This window comes from Mercenaria mercenaria, chromosome 4 (genome assembly GCF_021730395.1).
Source record: "Mercenaria mercenaria strain notata chromosome 4, MADL_Memer_1, whole genome shotgun sequence".
Classification (NCBI taxonomy): domain Eukaryota; kingdom Metazoa; phylum Mollusca; class Bivalvia; order Venerida; family Veneridae; genus Mercenaria; species Mercenaria mercenaria.
In genome coordinates, this window is record NC_069364.1 from 62,323,996 (window position 1) to 62,349,361 (window position 25,366).

Consider the following 25,366-nt stretch of genomic DNA (forward strand, 5'->3'; position numbering starts at 1 on the left):
TTCAAAAAGTAGTCCTAATAACATAGTGGTCTATGTTCACAGGTCCTAACTGTAACAACTGTAAATGAAACTTGTCATCTTTATAGCCAGGTAGTACCTGGCAAAGGTTCGACTGTAATCACATATTTCATTTGTCCAGAATGTACACCTTGATCAACACAAAGCACAGCTAACAGACTAGTATAAATAATTTCCTTCTTTTGAAGGAAAATGAGGCAAATAAATGCCATCACTTCCGCACTTTAAGATGTGCTACTGCATTAGGTGTAAGACCTGCATCATGGAGTGTAACATTGTCATTGGAATGTGTCTTGTTTGGATATGCTGATACAATGTCAAAATCTGGTGTGCCTTCTCCTCTGTAATAGAATAATGGTAAAAACATGTACTCTTTACTGTTATGAAAGCTACAGGTCAACATACCACTGTAAGAATATTTCAGTACTAGGGGGCATGGCCCTTTTAATTTCCAAAAGACCATAATGCAAAGAATTATTTACAACACAATCAAGGGTTCCAATATTGTTGGCTCTGCCCTAGTCCCCTGACAGCTGTTTAACAAGTAATTTCATTAAGTGTTCCCAAGCTCCATGAAAGCTGTTTTCAAGGTAAAATTTTCTTACCAATGAGACAAGTATTTTGAACAAAATACTGGTGTGAGATAAACTTATTAACACTGGTCACAGACTTCATTTTTATCTATATAGTACGAATACATTATTTATGCCTCATTTATGCCATTTAAGTTCATTAAAAGTCTATCATAGACAGAGCCAGACAGTTGTGGTTATTTGGAAAATAAACTGTTAACACCTGATGATGTCATTGTTATATGACATAACTGTAATTGTTGTATGCCATTGTAACACTGTAAAACTATGTTTCACATATTAAATGAGTAACTAGTTAAATGAAAAGGTTGCAATGGTGAGAAAATAATTCCATTGCATCATTAAATTGTGGAAACAAGATAAATCCTATCCTCTGAGATATCTCCAAAAAGAGATCCTAAGACTGGTATCAATATACCACCCTAACAATTCAACCATTTCAAAATACTTTTATCAAGCTACCATCTAAATAGCATCAAACAACTTTGTAACGTTACTTTTGCCAAGCCTCAAACTTAACAGCTCATTTTTCTTAATTTATTACATACCTTTGAGATTTTATATAGTTTCTGAGATCTCCTACAGTATTGCTGAACTTCATTTTAAGTATGTATGTGTGATTTCCATCCTCTGACTTCACTCTCAGTGTTGTAATATCTCGAGGTGTAAATGGTCGGCCCGAATCTTCTCCTTCCAACCTAAATTAACACAAGGTGACAGGATTCTTATAAGTCTATAAATATAGTATTTAGACATTTTAAGTTGAATAAAGTTGTGTGATGTTAAAGCAACTGCTTGGGTTAGCTTGTCTTCTATTATGATTTGTACATGTTTACAGTTTGCCTGTAATAAAATACCATACTGACCTAACCAGTTTTGGATTTCTCAACAGAATCATCACTGCCAACACTTTTCTTCTATCAAAAAGATATGAAGTAGAAATGACATTGGATGCAACATTTTTATGTCCAATCTTATAATTAAAACACAGGACTGCAGATTCAATGCACATGTTATCAACTTTGAACAGCTGATTTAATATATTATAATTCCAGGGTAGACACCAATCAGTTTGGAAGGACATTCCTGGCAATCAGGAAAAGTGACAACACATACACACAAGATTTTGTTGATGTATAAAAATATGATCCAATATATCTGAAACCAGCAAACCTCTTTTTCATTTCTAAGACAGTGTCTGTTTCAATCACAGTTAAATCTGTCTGATGTTTGGCACCTCCCTGTGAAAAAAAATGATGAAGAACTTAGTATAATCTTACACATAATGGAATCATCCATTAGTTTAAACATATTTTATTTATAAGTCATTACATGAATAATATACAACAACTGAAATAAGGGAATTGGACAGAAAGCTAATTAGCTTACGGTTGTCCTTCCTACATCATCCGTTTGTACTGGGTTTCACAACATCTTTAAAAGAAATACAGTTTGATAACTATGATTACCTCAATGACACACTGCAGCCCTAGACGTCTGTGACAAACTATAGACCTCTATGCAATCATAACTTAATTAAAGTCTGTTTCCATATTTGAATTTTTGTTCATGATTTAAAATTTTGTAGATCTATATCTTGACAAAGAAACTATTTTTTCTTGAGGTCTTTCCTACATAGTTCTTCAGCACTCAACAGGTTTTAAGCAAGAATATCAACTCTTTCTTGAGTAACATGGTTTGACTTCTGGCTTTGGCTGTAAAACCTATAAACTTACATGAATAGTGTCCCCTACAGAACTTCTGATATCTATAACTTTCCCTGATCTAATGACAGATCTAGGCAATTTCTGAAGAAACTGTTCCACAGTGATTTGTGGTCCTGGTTTTTCACTAGTTGTCTCCCTTTTTTCACTGACTGGTTCTGAGGTTTGTGTTGAAGAAACTTTGCTGTCTTGTAATTTAGTAGGTACCAGCCTAGAGGGTTTGGTTTCTCCACCCAGTGTTTGCCCTGCACCAGTAAAAACTTCAGCTCTTTTGTCTTCAAAATGTACTTCACGTTTGTCAGTTACCTTTTAAATAAACTTTTCATTTAAGCAATGTGTATCTTTATGGATAGATCATTGAACACTTTTAAAGTTTTCTTACATTTAACAGTTACTTTGATTTGGTTTCTCAATTTTAAAGAACAATTAACTTGACTAAATGTGCTTGCTTAAAACTATTCTCTTCCTAGAAAAAATTGTACATGTACTATGGTACTACAACCCATTCTACAAGAGCACCACCTGCTGATACCTGTGCTCATCTGTAAGTTAGAAGTAAGTTAGGCAATGAACAAGAAAAGAGATATGATTCTTAACCTTCTTACTCAATTACTGATGATAAAGAAATGTATAAAATTTACAAGAGGGTCATGATGACCCTGGATCACTCACTTGAGTAATATGAGCTACATATTTCAAATGTCAAACTGATGCTAAAATATTAAGAAAGCAGGTCAGTAGGTCACATTCATGGTCACTGAAAGTCAGTTTTAATATCAGTGTGCAAAACTGTATATGTCATCAAAATTTCAAGGCTGTATATTAAAAAAAAACAAGAAAGTAGGTCAGTAGGTCAAGGTCACAGTCAGGTGACCCCTAATCACTTGGGGTTATCAGGTAATTATAATTAAACAGTCTAGGAAATATGATCTGATAGTTTTTGAAGTATTTTTTCCTATATAACTCATATAACAAGTGACCCCACAGGGTGGGACCTCTTTCATCCCAGGGGCATAATTTGAACAATCTTGTTAGAGATCCACTAGGCAATGCTACATACCAAATATCAAAGGCCTAGGCCTTGAACTTTCAGACAAGAAGAGTTTTTTTCCCCTATATAAGTCTATGTTTAACTCTGGACCACCAGAACAGGGCCTCTTTCCACCCCAGGGGCATAATTTGAACAATTTTGTTAGAGGAACACTAGGCAATGCAACATACCAAATATCAAAAGCCTATGCCTTGCAGTTTCAGGCAAGAAGATTTTTAAAGTTTTTTTCCATACAAGTCTATGTAAAACTTGAGACCACTACAGGACAGGGCCTCTTTTCACCCCATGGTAAGAATTTGAACAATCTTGGTAGAGGACCACAAGGCAATGCTACATACTAAATATCATAGGCCAAGGTCTTGTGGTTTCACACTATAAGATTTTAAAAGTTTTTTCCTATACAAGTCTAGGTAAAACTTGGGACCCCCGGGGCGGGGCCTCTTTAAACCCCAGGGATATAAGACCATTTGATGATGTCACATGCCAAATATCAAGGCTCTAGGCGTTTTGTGGTTTTAGACAAGAAGATTTTTAAAGTTTTTCCTTTTGGTTGCCATGGCAACTAGAATTCTGCATAGAACTCAATTCTTTGAACAATTTTGAAAGTGGGCAACCCAAGGATCATTCCTGTGAAGTTTGGTGTAATTCTGCCCATTGGTTTTCAAGAAGAAGATTTTTTTAGAAAATGTTGACGGATGATGGACATTGAGCGATCACAAAAGCTCACCATGAACCTTTGGCTCAGGTGAGCTAAAAAGCTAAAGCTTTTATAATATTTAAGAAATCTGATTCAAACTTACAATAGTTATTCCATATCATAACCTACATCATATGACTTAAGGTCAGTAACTCTGGCACCAATTTTTCATGATTTTTATGCCCCCATTTTACTCGGAATTTTAGGTTAATTTTGATGCATTTTCACTATATCTCTGTTATTACAGAAGGGATTTGATTCAAATTTTATGTAGTTGTTCCACAAGGTCCATAACTCCTGTACCAACATTTCATAAATAATTCCCCTTTTTACTTACTGGTAAATATTAGTGCCAGAGTTATAGCCCTTGTGCCATATGATGTGGGAGACAATGAAAATTCTAAAGTTTGAAGTAAATCTATCTAGTAATTACAGAGATAATGAGAATTTGCGTCAAAACTTTAACCATGTTGTGGACACTGAACTGACTCAGATGCTGACGCCAGGTCAAGTAGTATTACTTTCCATATACTGTGTAAAATATTTTCAAAGCTTTAGGTTTCAAGAGAAATTGGACGTAAAAAGTCTTAATAAATGCCAGTATTGACGATCAAGTAGGACAATACCACATACTTTTCTTAAAAATCAGCCAAACTTCTGAACGATTCAGAAATGAAGTTAGATCCCATAAGAAATTGTACATTTAAAATCTTGTCATTTTTTCTGTTGAAATAAACATTTACGTCACTTACATGAAATGGGACACCATCAGGGTATCTAGCCTGTAGTTCACTGGGAAAATAGCCATCTAATATATCCTGCATAAATGACTGTGTGACAGTATCAGAGAACGGTCGGAAAGGACCACTGAACATAAATATACCATTGGCATACACTGTCAGCTGTACTGCATCTGGCATCTACAATATAAACAAAAGTAACAATAATATAACAAGCAAATTCGATGAATTGGTATCCCCCGCCGAAAGGGTTTGTGGTCAGGAATGGCAAAAAAATATATCCGGCAAAAAGTTAAGGATGTAACTAAGAAGCAAAGAAGCAAATAATTTCATTTGTATAATCAATTAACAAAAATGAATGCTACATTTTGCTGGGGAGGAGGGCAGCGGTGTGACTGGGTGAGGGTACAAAACATCGATTATTGTCATTGATCATCGATGTGATATAAAATTGAAATATGGATGGAAAATTAAAAATGAAAAAAATAAAAATGTGTGGGGGGGGGGGGGGGGATGAACGGGTGGAGGAGTGAGGTGGGGAACATACAACTTTGTATGTTGATAAATATTTATGAAGTCTGCAAAAAAATAATAAAAAGGAAGAATTTTTTTTTTGGGGTGGGGGGGGAGGTTGGTAGGGGAGGGTGTGACGAAGCAAGGTGGTGACCAGGGTGGGTACACAAACTTCACATGTTTATAATAATGTTCACGGAAAAGAATGAAAGCAGTTTTAGAAATTCTACAATGGTTGTTTGTTATGTACAATCTGTAGATTTTCAAATAATAAGGCATTAACTCTTAGGAAATTGACCAATGAAAAAAAAAGACATACATCATAAGTATTGATTCATATTATTTAAGTTTCATGAATTCTACCAGCTGTTACGAGAAATGGCTGCAGACGTGGATTTTTCAGTAAATAAAGGCAATAACTCTAAGGAATTCACATCAAAAAAAAACTTGATGACATCACGCATATTGTCATATTTATTCAAGTTTCATGAAATTCACCAGTTACGAGAAATGGCTGCGAGACATTTTGGCATTTTCATAAATCAAGCATTACCTAGGAAATCCAAAAAAATGATCTAGAGTAAGTTCATCATTATGTCAAGTTTCATGAAATTCTACTGCAGTTACTGAAGAAATGGCCGGCGACACAGTAGCGCAGGATCGTACGTACGACAAACAAGCATTTCATACCCTTCTCACCGATTTCATCGGCAGGGATAAAAACTTTGATGCCACTATCTCCTCTGAACACTGATATAAAAGATCTTCACTGTTCAGCAACACAGCAGGTGTACTATGTTGTATGTTGTAAAAGATCTTCATTGTCAGCAGCAAAACAGGTGTACTATGATATAAAAGATCTTCACTGTTCAGCAACACAGCAGGTGTACTATGTTGTATGTTGTAAAAGATCTTCATTGTCAGCAGCAAAACAGGTGTACTATGATATAAAAGATCTTCACTGTTCAGCAGCAAAACAGGTGTACTATGATATAAAAGATCTTCACAGTTCAGCAGCATAACAGGTGTACTATGAGTTGACATAAAAAGATCTTCACTGTTCAGCAGCAAAACAGGTGTACTATGATATAAAAGATCTTCACTGTTCAGCAACACAACAGGTGTACTATGATATAAAAGATCTTCATTGTTCAGCAGCAAAACAGGTGTACTATGTTGTAAAAGATCTTGCCTGTTCAGCAACACAACAGGTGTACTATGATATAAAAGATCTTCACTGTTCAGCAGCAAAACAGGTGTACTATGATATAAAAGACCTTCACTGTTCAGCAGCAAAACAGGTGTACTATGATATAAAAGATCTTCACTGTTCAGCAGCAAAACAGGTGTACTATGATATAAAAGATCTTCACTGTTCAGCAGCAAAACAGGTGTACTATGATATAAAAGACCTTGCCTGTTCAGCAACACAACAGGTGTACTATGTTGTAAAAGATCTTCACAGTTAGCAGTGGAGTAGTTGTACTACAAAACCAAAGGTACATGCACAATCTAAGATTTTATAACTCAGTTAATATAAAGTTGGTTCCTTTCTTTAAATATGACTCATTATCCTTATTTGTTCTGCACAATTCTTATTTAATACAGATGCATATAAATGTAGAACTTATAAAAACATTCTCACCTGAGTAAACAAATTTAAGCATGATTCTGACCTTTCTCACGAATAATCTGCTAGATACAAGATTCCATCCTGGGTTTGGGGGAATAGGGGAGGGGAAGAAGGAATACTAAAAGATGTTATATTTACCCTAAGATGAGTTTACCTTTAATCTAGCACCATCTTTTGTATGTGTAACCGAGGCAACACCTTCCCCAGCCAGAGCATTAAGGTCTTTGATGTTTTCAAACAAACGATTATAGTCCACTCGAAATTTTGGCTGCTGTGACACTGATGATGCTGAAAACAAAACAACACTGCCCTAATCTAAATTTCAGAGCTTAAACAGGCAAGAGAGTACCCAACTTTTACCATAATATGTGCCAAAAGTTCCAGAGACAGCAGAAGTTAATTACATAAATCATTGTGACTGATGACAAACAGTCAAAACACTATATTGTTCTTAGGTCTTTAACACACAAAGACAACTGGAGCAGGCTGAGGGCATATTAGAAGGTCTCTTTAAAATGGTTCTAAAGTTACCTCTAGCAGCCCCTATTTGCATATAACTGGGACAGGATACAGGACCTTATAATGATGCTACAGATCAGGTTTGTTGAAGATGTATCCAGCAGTTCATGAGAACTTGTTTAAAGATATTTCTATATCTAGCTCTAGTGGCCCCTAAAAGGGGGCTGAGTGTCCCCATTTAAACAAGCAAATTCGATGAATTGGAATCCCCGCCGAAAGGGTCAGAGTTGAGGAACGGCAAAAAAAATATATCTCTAAAAGTTAAGAATTGTTACAAGAAAGCAAATAATTTCATATTAGTCAAACAATTAAAGAAAATGAATGGTTTTGTTTGGGTTTGGGTGGGGACGGGGTGAGGAAAACAGTTTACATGTTGATTATAAATATGGTAGAATAGAAAAATGAAAAAAAAAAAAAAAAAAAAAAATGGGGGGGGGGTGGTAGAGAGGGGGGGGGGGGGACCAATGTAGATGTGACCAGGTGTAGGTAAACAACATCAACATTTTATTAATAAATGTGCATGAAAATATGGAAGAAGTTTAATGAAATTCTTCAATTGGTTGGTTTGTTATGTACAGATCTGGGATTTTAAACATTAAAGGGCAATAACTAAATGGAAAATTGACCAATCGAAAAAAAAATTGAAGGGCAATCGTCGCAGTTATCACTGGTTCAGTCATTCAGTTGATGAAATTCTACCTGCTAGTACTGAGAAATGGCTGCAGACGGACATTTTCATTAAATTCAAGGCTAATAACTCTGAGGGAAATTGACCTATCAAAAAAAACTTACGGCATCAGGGCAGTATCTTGTTCATGTTCTATTTGCAAATCTGATGAAATTCTACCTGTTAGTTACTGGAAATGGCTGCAGACAGACATTTTTAATTAAATCAAGGGCAATAACTCGTGAGGAATTGACCATCAAAAAAAAAAAACTTGACGGGATCATCGCAGTATTGTTGGTTCATGTTTATTTCAGTTTCATGAAATTCTACCAGTAGTTACTGGAAATGGCTGCGGACGGACGACGACTGACTGGACGACACGCCATTCAATACCCCCTCCCGAATTCATCGGGGGGGAAAACAAGTAAGAGAGGCTACAGCAAGCTTTATGAAAATCCTCCAGCTTTTCATGAGAAGAAGTATTTAAAGGTATTCCAATTTCAAGAAGTTCTTTAACATTATTTCTATTATTAGCTCCAGTGGCCCCTAAAAGGTGTCAAGTGCTTCCATTTGAACAAACCTGGGAAATGACCTTATAGTAATATATCAAGTTTCATGAAGATCCATCAAGCAATTTATGAGAAAAAGCCTTTCGAAGTTTTTTTCTTTTTTTAGCTCTGGCAACCCCTAAAAAGTGTCAAGAAGAAACTTGTGATCAAACTTGACAGAGGACCATGATAGGACGCTACAGAGCAAGTTTAATGCAAATCTGACAAACAGTTTCCGAGAAGATGTCAAAGAAAAGTGTGGATGTATGGACAATGTACAGTGAGCGGTCACGATAGCTCACCCCAGCATTTCATGCTCAGATGAGCTGAAGATATATTAACATTACATCAACTAACTTTTTACACCTTATTTATTCAAAATATATCATCTAAAACTTCTCATTCAAATTACAGTTAAGTAGAAACTCGCATGCAAAACTTTAACCAGGGTTTTCTAAGTCAAAAATATGGCAACATTTGCCTAAAATACATGTCAGGGACTTGACCTAGTGAGGTTGGTAATTGACCTAGAAAAAGAAAAAATAAGTTTTAAAGCCATATGCCTTCAACTGACAGCTATAACTACTTGCATGTAAAACTTTTGACACTGAAGCCAGGGTGAGTAGATAGCTCGGACTATTCGTCAAATAGTCAAGCTAATATAAATGGTTTTTGTTTGCTTTTTTGTCTAATTTACCATAGTAAGAGTCCAGTTTGCTTTAGTTTTGTTGCATTTCACATCACATCAACACTATTATAGGTCATATGGCAACTTTCCAGCTTTTTAATTGTGCATGAAGACCCAAGGTGCCTCGCTTGATTACCGATTCACATAAAGATAAAAATTTATGAGTTGCCAACTGTAGATCCAACAGAAAGCATTTAAACCCTATGATGCTATTATTCCTCTATTATTGTATATATGTACCTGGTCTCCACAACTGATCACCCCCACTATCACTGTCATCATCTGAATCATCTCCTGACTGGTTCCCTACCCAAATCATACCATAGTCTGCCAGGAATGTCTGAAAGAAACATAACATATGAGGACACAAGTTAAATATCTGAAGAACATCAAAATAAATTATTATTGTAAAATTATCCTGAATTGTCTAAACCTCGAGTATAACACAAGAACAAAGGTAGCACAAAGGTAGACATTAAAAATTTCTTCCAAACAAGGCTAAACTATCACGTATCGAAACTTACAAATCTACTCCATTCGTTAAGTAACCTCTGTTGTAGTTACACCTTCAGCATTACTCATCTTGAAGTCACAAACAGACAATACTTGTTATATTATCGTGGTCATTGGCTGTTTGTTTCATTGGGTTTTACACGGACTGACAGACACAGTTAAGGTCATACAGCACCTTCCCATTTATTGATGGTGGAGAAAGACCACATGAGCCCCTCTAGGCATTTTTTTTCAGGCACAAATGGGCACCTAAGTAGAACAACTGAACTTCCATAAGCCAGATGGATAGCTTCCCAACACCAATTCTACATCACTTACAGGGTTTGGAATCCCCAGTGCTGCTGCACAAAATAATTTGAAGTCAGCAACATTTACCACTTGGATGCAAAGGTTCTTTACATATACTAGTAAAACATTACCTCCATGTCCTGTATCTGGTCCTGTAACAGGTAACATTTGTTCTCTAACTCAGCTATATGAGAATGGGTGTCAGTTTCTGGAAAATAAAACAACATATATGTTATATGAGGATTGGTGTCAGATTCCGGAAAACAAAACAACATAAACAGTAATTATTCTATGCAATAATATATCATGTGGATTGTATCTATTGTAAAAGATACACAGTTTCAATATACCCATCTACGGGACAAGAACACGAATGCCCCTTGATGATTCAGTAATTGCACAAGGAAGGAAATTATTGCTCACTGTAACAGAAGTTGTACTGATCTGGTTCAATGTGACTGACTGTGCCCTATGACCTCAAATCAACAAAGGTCACTGCGGTCATGATAACTCCTATTAAGTTCGTGATCTAGGCCGTGTCTCAATTATCATCCGGAAAGGGTTTAACTGTTCCGGGTCAATGTGGTCTTGACCTTTGGCCTACTGACCTCAAAATCTATAGGGGTCATCTACTGGTCATGACCAATCTCCCTATCAAGTTTCGTGATCCTAGGCCCAAGCATTCTCAAGTAATCGTCTGGAAACAGTTTAACTGTTCCGGGTCACTGTAACCTTGACCTTTGACCTACTGACCTCAAAATCAATAGGGATCATCGGCTGGTCATGATTAACCTCTCTATCAGCTTTCATGATCCTTGGCTCAAGCGTTCTTGAGTTATTGTCTGGAAACTGTATAACTGTTCCTGGCCAATGTGACCATTTAACTGTTAGGGGTCACTGTGACCTACTGACCTCAAAATCAATAGGGGTCATCTGCTGGTGATGACCAACCTCCCTATCAACTTTCATGATCCTAGGCCCAAGCGTTCTTGAGTTATCATCCGGAAACGGATTGGTCTACATACCGACCGACTGACATCTGCAAAACAATATACCCCTCCTTCTTCGAAGGGGGCATAACAATCTGTCTTCTACAGCACCCTATAGGACAGACTGATTGTACCTGTTAAAACAGGTTTTCCACTATACATGTACTTGGATTGCTTTAAATTAAGACAGCTTTAACCTTTAGCCTGCTAAATTTCTCAAATGGACTGGTCCATCAATTCAATTTGGTCAGTACCATTTATTATCTGAAGGGGTGTTCACTGAAAATTTATGACTGAATACAACAGTGGACCATGATCAGCCTGCATGGGTGGAGACTGGTTGCATGTCGCAAAGGCAGAAACCCTTGATCAGCGCTAGAAATTCGGACATAAAGAGATGCATGAATTTGGACATCAAGATTGCTTACTCATTGGTCTAGGCACTGGTCTGAACTAGAGACCAGAATTGCTTTATGGCCAGATGCAGATAGCACTAAAGGATTAACATGTAACTAACTGAGTTATGATGACACTCAAAGAGATTACATGTAACTTAGAGACACTAGAGTCAAAACTCTTTACCTTGAGATTTCTGTAGAAGTCTGACTTTGTCTGTGAGCACCTTGATTTTTTTATCCTGTAATCATATTATCAAAAAGGATTAATTTAAACATTCCCTAACCTCGTAACATTTTACTGATACACAAACACAAATAAATAAATCTCACCAAAGAAGTTCCATACTAGTCTAAATGTCTCTTTTTACAATTAATTCTTGCACTCTTGCATTCTTACTCTTGCACTTGACAAGTTTACCCAAGGGATCTGGTTACTGGATGTAACATATTGATAAAATCCTCCCTGCTCAATTTGAACATGTCAAACCAAATTCAGGCTCCCTACTTTGATTTTGTTGAGTGAGAACATGTCAATGTAAATTTTAAAATAATAATTCTCAAAGGGGGAATTTTGTCTGCTTTAGTAAAATTAAGCACTGTGGAGTGAGGGGATATACTGACTATATTCAGAAGCAGATCAAAGTAAAAGTAAAAAGATTTGGTCTCTTTGTTTGCACTCTGTTTGACAAATGAAAATAAACAGTGTTTTTCTTGATTTCAAAGCAGCATTTACTCATGTCATAAAGTGGCACTGGAACTTCTGTGTTTGGTAAAAATTTTACCTAGATTATTTACTATATCAGGGATCCGACTTGTTTAAATATTAAATTTGACTTAAAATGGCCTTTAAGAGAAGAGTTCTATACAAGAATATTTGAGTCTCAATAATCAAGTTATTTTTACAAATGGAAAAACAGCAGATCCAGAACAAAACCAAATACTGTATGAGCCATATTTAGGTGAGATTAGATATGTGTAACAATGTTTCTTTTTACCTTATCATTTAATTCTTTAGCCTGATAAGCCAGCTTGGATTCTAGCTGTGTAATTCTGCTCATCATTGTAGACATCAACTCGTGGTCACTCGGACCAGCTGCTGTAGTTAAATGATACAGTAAAATTACAAACAAATCTATAAAAAGATTCTTTGTAAGCACAAAACAAAAACAAGCAAAATAACAGCAGACTCAATTTGATTTTCAAGAGTCTGTTCATGAGAGGTACTGTAATGAAATAGGCAACAACCCACATGCCACTAGTATCAGCTTTAGCTAAACTCTTAAATATCTTTTCAGTCATTTATTTGCTGCATTGAAAACTTATGTATAGATCTATATAGTTTTATACTTAGTATAAAGCATGTTACATTACAAAAACATACACAGAGCTGAAATGTGTGTAAACAGTGTCATGAAGACAATATTTTAACTAAGTAAAGCTAATACATGAACAATGGAAAAAAATGTATATAAATAACTACCTTACACTTTAGAAACAAAATGTGGTCAAAACTTAACTAAATATTTCAAGCACTGTGCGTACTGCTACATTAATTCAAAGAAAAACACACTGCCTTGGCCTTGCCACTGTCAGTTTGTGACTAGATACTTGTATTGACAAAAACATGTATATTACCATCATGGAAACATAAAAGAATACAGTTATTCTAAGGTGGGTCTTTAACAAAACTAAAATTTTTCTCTGACTTTAATTGCAAGACTTTGCAGATTCGCTTTTCACATTTTCTGGTTTCCACCAGAGGAGTTGATCATTTTATGAAATGGCCAAAACATTTGGTTTTTCTAACTGGATTAAAAACTTGTCAATTTCAAAATATATATGCTACAGTTCAATTACTAGGTCATATGTGTTTACACGTTTTCAACCCAAAATTTCTCTACTTGCAAAATGACCTTTCTACTTTTTGATTATGTTTTGTTTTAGCTTGAGCTCACGTGTTTCTTATACAAGACACACTAAAGTATGGAACCCTGAGTTAAGGTGACAAAACGCAATCTTTAATGTTTACAAACATGATGGTTATGAAAACGAACTGTACATGAATTCTTGCACTTAAACAAAACAAACGAGCAAATTCGATGAATTGGTATCCCCCGCCGAAAGGGCTCGAGGTGAGGAATGGCAAAAAAATATTTCTGGCAAAAAGTTAAGGATGTTACTAAGAAACAAATAATTTCATTAGTCAAAATCAAATTTAACAGAAAATGAAAGCTTTTTTTTTGGGGGGGGGGGGGGGGGGAGAGGGCAGTTGGGGTGACCGGGTGAGAGTACAAAATTTTACCTGCTGATTATAAATATTGATAGAAAATTAAAAATGAAAAAAAAAAAAAAAAAATTGGGTGGGGGATGGGGATGCATGATCGGGGTGGTGGGCAAGACCGAGCGGAGAGTGAGGTGGGGGAATGGTACAACTTTGCATACTAATAAATATTCATTGGAGGTTTGAAAAAAAATATAATAAAACAGAATTTTTTTTTGGGGGGGGGGGGGGGGGGGGGGGGGGGGTGTGACCAAGGCAAGGTGGTGACCAGATGTGGGTACAAAACTTCACATGTTTATACTAAATGTTCATAGAAAAGAATGAAAGAAGTTTAATGAAATTCTACCAATGGGTTGGTTTGTTATGTACAAATCTGTAGATTTTTAAACAATTAAAGGGTAATAACTCTTAGTAAGGAAAATTGACCAATTGAAAAAAAAAATGTTTTTCAAGTTTCATGAAATTCTACCAGCTTGTTACTGAGAAATGGCTGTAGACGTGGATTTTTCATTAAATCAAGGACAATAACTCTCAGGAAAATTGACCAATCCAACAAAAAACTTGACGGGCATCATCACAGTATGTTGGTGCATGTTTATTTCAAGTTTTATGAAATTCTACCTGATAGTTACTGAGAAATGGCTGTGGACGGACATTTTTCATTAAATCAAGGGCAATAACTCTAAGGGAAATTGACCAATCCAAAAAATAACTTGTCGGGCATTATCGCAGTATGTTGGTTCATGTTTATTTCAAGTTTCATGAAATTCTACCTGCTAGTTACTGAGAAATGGCTGCAGACGGACAGCGCCATTTCAATATCCCGCTCCCCGATTTCATCGGCGGGGGATAACAATAAGAAAGTGCCAACATATTTTGGTTAGTTATTTTGAATAGTGATTAATGACATTAGTCTAAAATTCTGCAGAAATATGAACTGTAAATAGGAATTCAGTGAGAAAACACAGTGAGAGAAATTATCAGTACTTTATACATACAGCATATAGTTCTAGTCAGCTAAACATTTTAACACCGAAACTATCCTAAGAAATTATGTATGCAAAATTTAAGCCATTTTAATAATGATGGCTTAGTTAAAACAGTAACTGTGAACAAAGGTCAATGTATATCAAATGAAAGAAAACAATCACTGACTGCAAAACTTAATCTGATAACAGTAATAGTGTTTCTGTACATGAAGCTGACAAATATACCTGGCCACTGTATTTGTGTTCTGTACTTTAGCTGACATACCTACCTGACAACAGTATTTATGTCTTTGTACTTCAAGCTGTCAAATGTACCCGACAACAGTATTTATGTCTTAGTACTTCAGGCTGACAAATGTACCCGACAACAGTATTTATGCCTTTGTACTTCAAGCTGACAAATGTACCCGACAACAGTATTTATGCCTTTGTACTTCAAGCTGTCAAATGTACCTGACAACAGTATTTATGTCTTTGTACTTCAAGCTGACAAATGTACCTGACAACAGTATTAATGCCTTTGTACTTCAAGCTGTCAATTGTACCTGACAACAGTATTTATGTCTTTGTACTTCAAGCTGACAAATGTACCTGACAACAGTATTTATGCCTTTTTATTCAAGCTGTCAAATGTACCTGACAACAGTATTTATGCCTTTGTACTTCAAGCTGACAAATGTACATGACAACAGTATTTATGCCTTTGTACTTCAATCTTACAAACGTACATGGCAACAGTATTTATGTTTCTGCTCTTTAAGCTGACAAACCTACCTGACAACAGTATTTGTGTTTCTTTACTTTAAAGCTGATAAACGTACCCAAACACAACAAAGAAATAAAAAAAAAAGCACAGAAGAACACAACACATCAGTTTTTGAAGTTATTTTTTTTTAAATTTTAATCTCCGAAAGCATGTATTGTCCAAAAATTGAGAACAGATGAAATTTACAGCTATTCAATATAAGTACATCAATACCCTGCATTTGCAGATGATATCAAATGAAAGGCAGATCCTAGCAATACAATATAGCCTATTGTGCAGAACTAGTGTTGGCCAGATGAAACTACCAAATGCATCAAATCACTAAAAGTTAGGAGGAGAAGACAGCTGGAAAAAATCCCCAAACACCAGTGAATGAAGATGAGTATGTGCATAATTCTCTTACAGTGTAACACCACTCACTCAAGTATCAATGGCTCAAGCATCTAGACTCAGACTAGAGTAATTTTTGAGGTCCCTGGCCATTTTCCTAACATTCTCTATGTTTTGTCTGCTCTAAATTGGAATAACTCAAGCACCAGGACCGACTTGAGAAGTTCATGTGGTCCCTGGCCATTTTCCTTATATTTTCTATGTTTGGTCTGCTCTAAATCCTGGATAACTTAAGCATCAAGACCAACTTGAGCAATTCATGAGGCCCCTGGCCATTTTCCTTATATTTTCTATGTTTGGTCTGCTCTAAATCCTGGATAACTTAAGCATCAAGACCAACTTGAGCAATTCATGAGGCCCCTGGCCATTTTCCTTATATTTTCTATGTTTGGTCTGCTCTAAATCCTTGGATAACTAAAGCATCAGGACCGACTTGAGTAATTCATGAGGTCCCTGGCTATTTTCCATATATGTTCTGTGTTTGGAGCACTTAATTGGGATAACTCGAGAATTTGGTGTTCCACTGTAGCCCTTTGTTGAGAATATAAAATGTTCTATCAAAAGTTTCTTTAGGGCAGATTCATGTTCAAATGTGTAATATTGTATAAGATTTCTGTGACAGTTGGAAAACATTTTGGCTAATGGCCTTACCAATTTTGTTCAAAACATTAACAATTTAAGATATATTTAAATGTAGATATGTTGAAATTAACTCAAAGAAAATAATACTGTTTTCTTATAAGTTTATTTAACTACTGGAAATGCTTACAGATGAATCTTAAAGCAAAACTTAGAACCAGGCACATATATGAAGTAAAGAAGAAAATGAAAGAGTATTAGTAAAAGAAACTGGGATTTTCATGTTAGAATGGATGATGGGATACACTCTGTAACTTACTCTCAAGTTCACCAAGGTCAAGGTTAGATAATGATGACCCTGACCTTTCTATATCTGAAAATTATGCAGATTTTCAGTGAAAACGATCTGTTGTACCATCAAAAGCTAAACCAAGACTGCTATAGATTTATTCTAATTCCTGTGTGAATAACAAAAAGCTACAGATATTTTTTGCTCTGCAATGCTCTCATGTTAGAAGTTCCAAAGTAAGAAATGAAAATATTAATTTTCTCTTCACTATTTGCATAACTACAAAAACACATCTATCTGCAACCGCTAAATAAATTTATTGCTTTAAAATTACCATAGTAAATGCCTTATCTTGAAAAACGTTAAACAGAGAACAAATATACAAACATGCAGGTGAAAGCATATTGTTTCCCACAAGCAATATTAAGCATTCAAGTCAACAAATGTTGACTACCTCCTCCCTGTCACCTACCTGATGGCTTTTGTGCAGTCCCAAACCCCTGTGACATTCTTGGCGATACATCTGGAAGTTTTGGCAGACCACCAGAAAATGGGTCGCGAGTTCGGAGTCTCTGCGACGCCATTCCTCCAGTGATCTCTTCCAGCAGTTTACTCTCATCATCTTAAAAGAAATTGAGCCGCACCATGAAAAAACCAACATAGTGCGTTTGCGACCAGCATGGATCCAGACCAGCCTGCGCATCTGCACAGTCTGGTCAGGATCCATGCAGTTCGCTAACAGTTTCTCTAATTGCAATAGGCTTTGAAAGCGAACAGCATGGATCCTGACCAGACTGCACGGCTGCGCAGGCTGGTCTGGATCCATGCTGGTCGCAAACGCACTATGTTGGTTTTCTCATGGTGCGGCTTAATTACAATCACAAAAGTAGTAAAGCATAACAAAATGCCATTTGAATTCTGAATCTTGCAAGTTAATTTATGCAGCCATACCAAATAATTCTCATTCACCTATGACATGTAATCCAATGAAGGCAGTAAATGTTTAAATCATTGTACTATAGTTTCATATGCTGAAACTTGTTACTGACAGAATTTCTTTAAGACAAAACTCAATGAAAACAGCATACCTGAATACGCTGGGTTCCTGAAGGGCATGGGTCTCTGCCTGTAATATAGCAAGTGCTGAACAGGACTACATGTATATATCAGAAGTATAAATAACATAATTCCTCCAAAATAGTAAGTAAAATAGGATATAAACTTTGTTAAGTAATTCCACCTATAAAAACACATTTAGTAAACTACAGCTAAAATCAACTGTTTTCAGATCTCAAATGATGCCTACGGTAAAGTGAGCAATAATCATGTTTGTTTGTTCATAATTATGTGTTTCTTAAATTAAAAATGAGTAAAATGCAGAATAATTTTGTTCAATTTTACTGCTTCACTGTCACTCAAAGTCAAGGAACAAAGTCTACAAAAACTTTTGTAAGTATCATTGTCTGTGAAACTGTTCTGCATATTACACAAAATTACAGTAAGATTTATAGTTCAACTATCTACCAGTAAACATCTAAGCCTGAAATACAGTACAACGAGAGAGTAGATATTCTTTTTTCAAAATCTAGGTGTTTAGTTAAAAAGCTTCGAAATACACGTCCCTACATTTCTCAAATGTTAATTGTTTATTATAGCCAAAAGTGCATATCAAGGGAACATAAATCTTTTTGGAAATGTTGAGCAGAAACATCAAAGGGACATAATATAAATTTATTGAATGTTTTCTCTTTGGGTACATTTCATTTTACATTCAACAGTGATCTGAACAGCTAAACAATGGTCCATTATTCTGTTTCCTAAAAATGGAGAACAGTCATGTTAGAGGTTGATACCCTGCCAACACATGCTGTAACAGACCTATAACACAAATTATACTACTGTTATATAATTTATATCGCGCCCTTTTCATGATAAACACATTCAAGGATGCTTTACATACTGTAAAGGCAGCCATTCAGGGCGCCAAATTCATCCTCTACTAATACAGACACAGAGTGAACTGACCAGAGGGACAGAATGAGACAAAGTCCCAAAAACAGAGAGAGAAATAACTTTTAAGATATAGACCTGTCCAGCTAACTTAGCCTAGCTCTTTGCAGATTGACAGTCTGGTTCTGTAATGTGCCCGGTGTATAGCACCCACACACACTAAGCTGTCTTTCCTGGGAAGAACAAGTAATGGCCTCTTAGTTAGGTGGGTGACACTCAAGAGCATCTCAGAAATTTCCAGTGCCTAGACCAGGATTTGAACCCCAGACCTCTGAATTGACAGTCAAGCATGTTACCACTAGACCACCGGGCCACCAAAATCATCTCACCCCTAAAGTGGACATTCTATCACATCACTTTAACATCAACTTCTACATGTAGGCCATGTAAGTGCACCCTTACACTATACCAGACTACATTACGTGAACTGGAACCATTTTGTGACAATGACATTTTCATAGTACTCTGTATAATTGGTGCTGCTAGTCGCCATTTTCATGTACACAAAAAGGTATAATTGGAATTTTTACAACATTTACTCAGTCAAAACTGCCCAGATTTTTCATACTTGTTTTTTAGTATAAACACTGTACATGTAATTAGATGCATCAGTGGAATATATAACTTATACCAAATTTTTTACATTTGTCCCCTTAGCAATAGGCAAATGGCAAAGACAGTGAGGAAGCTTTATCCAAATTTCAAGAAGTTTTGATCGGATTTCAATTCATGTTAAGATATTACAATACAAAGCAAAAACCTAGACCAATAAATTCATTAACATTCGCTTTCAATCTATATAATGTCTAGGATCCACTGTCATTTATTTGTTCCTAGATATAAAGTCTATTACTTACATTTACTTGTTACCAGTGCACATGTAAAAAACAATCCATAAATTAGGAACATGAAGAACTCCTACTATGTTCTCTATAAAAATAAAATTCAGTTATAAACTCTTGGTGTTTGGTCGCTTGTTCAACTTTTTTCTTTTGTATGGTTTAATTACAGTCTCTTCAGGACAGAAACATACCAACGTTATTGCAATGTTCAATTATTTTCATTTTTCTCATTTTTTTTTTTACTTAAAGGTTTCTGTAAACCAAGGCAAGAAACATTAAAACAGAATTTAATTCATATATTATGATTTGTTTCTAAAGATTTTAGTTTAGTAAAAAACAACAGCAAATGTGACATCACATAACAGAAAGCAACAATAATATGTGCTGTTTTTACCTTGCCTCTGTTTCATTCTCCCTTCAAAGTAAAAATTCTAAATCCTAAATAGGTGAAGAGTTTAGGAGGTAAAAAATCTAAACTCTTATGAAAAAGCTTTTGGAATGTGCAAAACATAACATTACAAAAATGTTAAATATCTAAATAAATACATCTTTATTTGTTTTGTTGGGTTTAACATCACACCAATACAACTGTAGGTAAGTTCCAGGCTGTCCAGCACTTTCTAACAAAAATTTAGGGCCAATTTTAAGTTGATTTTAAATGAAAATTAGGGCTGTTATTAGGAATTTGCTACAATTTCTAAGATATTTTCTGGCTAAAATTAAGATTTTTTACTAAAATATAGACCTTCAGAATTCAAGCCTCTGTCATCCAGTTACAGCCAGTAACAGACAGAACACATCGAACCACTGGTCAGTTGTATATAAACTGGATAAACGTGCTTGCACTGAATAAGAAGACCTACAAAACTACATTAGTGTTTGAAATTATTTTTTGTCCAATGGCATTGCAGTACTTTTCAAATTTTCGGGAAATTTATTTTAGTAAATCTGCATTAACTTGCAGTCGTTTATTAATCAGGTTAGTCATGTATGTAGAAGGGACAAGAGGTGTGTTATTGATCTTATTCGCTCTGACATCATCCAGAAACAAAAAATAATTTCAAACACTAAGTAGGTTGGTGTTTATTAATATGCATTTACAAAACTTAATCAGCCTCGTGGCTGTGCCGCTCGTAGCTGATTAAACTTTGTAAATACACATTAATAAACACTATCCTATACTTAAAACATATTTAGCATGAACCAAACTCCAAATTTATATTACAAAACAGGAATTTTCGGGGAGAAAAGTAGGGCATTTTTATGAATTCCCTTTGACTTTTCATTTTTTTTGTAGGAATTTTAGCCAAATTAAAAAAAAAGTAGGAAAAAGTAAGAATTTTAAGGATGCTGGACAGCCTGCATTCCAGCTTCTGATGATTTGGGAAGACCCAAAAAGCCCCATCAGGCATTAATACAGGCATGAGCTGGCATCTGAGTAAAATCACCGACCTTCTGTAAGCCTTCAACTGAAAAACTGAAAAGAACTCTACACCCCAAGTGAAGTTTTGAATCAACAGAGGTGATGGGCAAGTGATTTGAAGTCAGTATAACCATAAGCATTCAGCCAAAAGGTCCGAACTAAATATTTATTCAACACCAGATATTTATAGTAAGAAAGTAGAATGGTCAGTCTGTATGAGGGGATGTACTTCATAAACACACAGCACTGAAATGTTGGTAAAAATATACAAACCCTGCATTGGTGAAAGGACTCTTGTGCTGTTTCTTCAGGCTGGACAGAGGATTACTCATGACTGCAATTCACTGGAATAAAGTATCTAGCAGTTGTTAGACAATTTAAAACTATAATGGTTTCATTTGCACTTTTCAGTTATAACACTGAAAATCTGCTGCTCAAACTTCAAGGACAGCAAATTCTAAATTTTATTTAATTTAAGATTTAAAAAGTAGAATTATAATAATCAGTGATACCATACAAAATATGTTTTCTTAACTGAAAGAGTTACATTTTGAGTGATTAAAGTGGTTAGTTACATGAATTTCATAATCTTCTTTACAGAGATTCAGTCCCCAAAGCGATGCTCAACACTACTTTCAGAAACAAGTTATAGAGCAAAAGACATAGCGTGTCTTCACAACTTAGGTGTCAGAACATAAAACTGAGCCAGTATTTATGTTGCCTTTTCTGTTGTTTAAAGTCTGGTATTTTTATTAACTAGAACATACTTCATAACATAACAAGAAATAGTGACAGAATATCTCACTCAGGTCACATTTAAGGGAATGAATAATTGTTAATTGCTGACTTATTATTAAGCATAAGTGAAGATATGGGACATTATATTGTATGCTTATTTATAATGCATTCTCTTACTTTTGATGTATGCTGTATGTTTGTCTTAACTTCACACATTTTAAAACAATTCAATTAAGCTAAATTGTTGGAAATTTTGCTACATAGATGTCTTTGCTATACTTCATATTAAAGTTGGGTAACAGCTGTATACAGTTAATTTTGTTTTGTATTTATGCCCGAATATAGTTTTAGGGTTTCTAAACCCTGTAATTTCACCCAGCTTTGAAGCATCATAGGATCTGTATAAATTAGTTCACTGATCTACTTTAAACGAAATTTTCAGAAAGCACAATCTGGTAAGCCTTTAATTCATAATGCTTGTTTTTTTACTGTTAGCCTGAAATAATATACTTCACACTAACTGTAAAGATTAATTTCTCATAAATGCATCTTGCGTTTCTTATTAATACTAATACACTAAAATGGAAATGTTGAAACTGCTGTCAAATTCCACTCACAACAGATGGGCACCCAGCATTCAAAGGGTTGGAACAATGGGACAAACCAGTCTAAAGCATTAGAATCACATGTATTTTGTCACACTCATTATAGCTTTCTAAATCATGGTCCATGGTCCAGGATGTCCCAGCATAATTATGTAGTACAAAAACAATCTATTTTCCATGGGTTTTGGTAACAATGGTTACATAGGTTACAGTAATTGAGATCATAACAGTAATTGAGATCATAATCAAAGTGAATGTTTTTGCATGTAACAAATAACACACTAATTTATGCTTGGGAATTTAGGATGTTTTAGGACCCAGAACCAGTAAAATGAGCCCATGCAGTATAATCTGTTACTGGGTACCTTATTAGGCAAAATCTGGTTATAGTCCAAAGTTAAAGGAATGAACAACAAGCACTGTCACAGGAGACAGCGCGCTCAACTATTGTGAGGAAGCTGAAGCTGTCACTGAAGTGTTTAATTACTCCAATGTGGATGAAGATATTGGACAAAAGCTTAGTCTGTGTCAAATGTAACAGTATGTGTCTAACATGGATAGAAAGTATATCAAAATAAGTATAAAAGGAACATAACTCATGGAAGTTTCTGCAAAAGTAATGCACCAGAACATTGTGTAATATCATGTGGCTAATTATGTGGAGCAACTACTTGAAGATTTAATCAAAGAGCTATAAAAATAAATAGATTGGCAACTTGAAAGGCATATAGAGCAGATCTTGCCAACCTCCTGTGACAAAAAAACGAGATCTCGTTTACCGGAAGTGGCGCTTTCTCCACGCGCCATTTTGTATGCGAAAGCAATTATTCATCAGTAAAATAATTATCACCATATGACCACACTTCTTTCGATGGCAAAAAAACCCGTGAACTTCGTGTCTTAAAACCATTTCACATTAAACTAATTTTGTTTTAGAAGCTAACATGTATTTTAAATGTAGTTTTAAAGGTACAAATTGTAACTCCATGCTCGCCGATGTTTGTTTTTAGTAAGATAACGCCGAATCACGCTCTGACACGAGCTCACGCGAGATTACAGCCAGTTGCCATTCTGTGTATTTTATACTTCTATGATTTAATCAAATAACTTGAAATAAGTGAGACAGAACAGAAGTGCATCACAACTTGAACCTGAAATTCTAGTAAAAAGGGGGCATAACTCATAGCATTTAGTAACAACAGAAATATAGTGAAAAAGCATAAAAATTAAACTGAAATTCTAAGTAAAAAATGGGACATAAGTCACTAAATCTTTGTGCCAAATTATGGACCTTGTGTCATATGATGAGGACGACAATGTGGAAGAACTAATTTAAGTTTGAATCAAATTTGAAACAAATCCATTTAGTTATAACTGAGTGAAAGTGCACTAAAACTTAAACCTGAAATTTCAAGTAAAAAGGGGGGCATAATTCATGAAAAACTGGTGCCAGAGTTATGGACCTTGTGTCAAATGATGTGGGTGATGATGTGGAACAACTCTTTTAAATTTGAATCAAATCCGTATCATAATAACTGAGATAGAGTGAAAGTGCACCAAAACCTAACCCTGAAATTCTAAGTAAAAAGGGGGGGGGGAGGTAATTCATAAAATATTGGTGCGAGAGTTATGGCCCTTATGCCAGATGATGTGGGTGATGATGAGGAATAACCATTTTAAGTTTAAAGCAAATCCATCAAGTAATTACAGAGATAAGGAGAAAAAAGAGAAAGTGCATAAAAACTTTAACCAAGGTGGGGACTTGGAAAGACGCCGACGCCAGGTTGAGCAGGATACCGGCAGCTCTCCATATACTTCGTATAGTCAAGCTTAAAATAATAAAGTGCCATAAAAAATATGTTGGTTTTCGTAACACTTCATTCCTTACTGCAATGGGGACCATTATATTTTTGCCACTTACTGCCTGACGAAGAGGTCAGTAGCTCATGTTGTAACCTAAAAACGTGGAAATGATATTCTCACATAGGAGACAAGCTATTCAAAACTCCAGATTATACAAAACCAATACAGTTGTCTGTTGATCACATTTAACATTAACTTACCATTACCTTTATCCGAAATAAAGCTGTGTCCGACCAATGCAACTTTCGCTTCAATCTGTAAAAGCGTAATTTCTAAAAAAATAACAAAATTATCGCTTTGAGAAACAAAAGTGACTACACCTGAGTTTTTTCTGTAGACATAGGTTTATTAAAAGATTACTTAATTGCTGTCAACTCTTGATTAACTGTCTCCCAAAAGATTGTTTACAGTTGCAGGTTAACACCGGATGTGACATAGTTATACGCGAAATTAGAAACAGGTGCGTGGTTAGGGTTAAATTTTACAAATTTCCTGTCAAACTACCAAGTCATCACTTACATAGCTCGTGAATCATTTTTATAAGATCTCGATTGTTCAAAATTCATGTTGGTTAAAAAAATATTTCCCTATTTCTTTTTTTAAGGGGGAAATCGAGAATGGGCGTACTTTTTGAGATATATCTGGCTCTGTATGTTTTTACCAAGTAAAGGGCCATAACTCTGGTCCTTCTACCATTACTGGCCACATTCAACTAACTGAATATTCTGCCAGGGGGTTGCGTATATGCTTTTTGCATATATTTTACTAGGTCAAGGGCTTAACCTCTAGTTAAGGTGAGTAAAATGTTAGACAAAATCCCAGATGCACAATTTCACATCTGATTAATACTACTATGAGATTTCATGGCTGTGTCATTGAGATGCATATTGCACAAACTTATATATCATTAATATTTTTGACAAAATAATAGGCCATTTATGCATACCTTTTACTAAATCAAGTGTCATAAGTCCAGTCTGGCTGAGTAAAATCTCAAACAAAATTTAGATGA

General features: G+C 35.3%; 1 protein-coding gene across 5 annotated transcripts; it reads right to left on the minus strand.

Annotated features, from left to right (window-relative positions):
• Positions 1 to 24,773, minus strand: LOC123551915 (UBX domain-containing protein 11-like). Of its 5 annotated transcripts, none has more exons than XM_053541469.1 (15): positions 24,561 to 24,773; positions 21,422 to 21,492; positions 17,962 to 17,999; positions 17,346 to 17,495; positions 16,904 to 16,957; positions 12,575 to 12,675; positions 11,764 to 11,818; positions 10,324 to 10,400; positions 9,632 to 9,731; positions 7,124 to 7,257; positions 4,836 to 5,003; positions 2,348 to 2,641; positions 1,785 to 1,852; positions 1,160 to 1,309; positions 1 to 359 (listed from the first exon to the last, which is right to left on the minus strand). In XM_053541469.1, the coding sequence occupies exons 2-15, from the start codon at positions 21,478 to 21,480 to the stop codon at positions 230 to 232; spliced, it is 1,578 nt and encodes a 525-aa protein (XP_053397444.1). In that variant the 5' UTR covers positions 21,481 to 21,492; positions 24,561 to 24,773; the 3' UTR covers positions 1 to 229. The 5 variants fall into 5 exon arrangements, with proteins under 5 accessions (XP_053397444.1, XP_053397443.1, XP_053397445.1 ...); XM_053541468.1 differs by having other exon boundaries at positions 24,555 to 24,773; XM_053541470.1 differs by having other exon boundaries at positions 24,675 to 24,750.
• Positions 24,774 to 25,366: the final 593 nt, after the last annotated feature.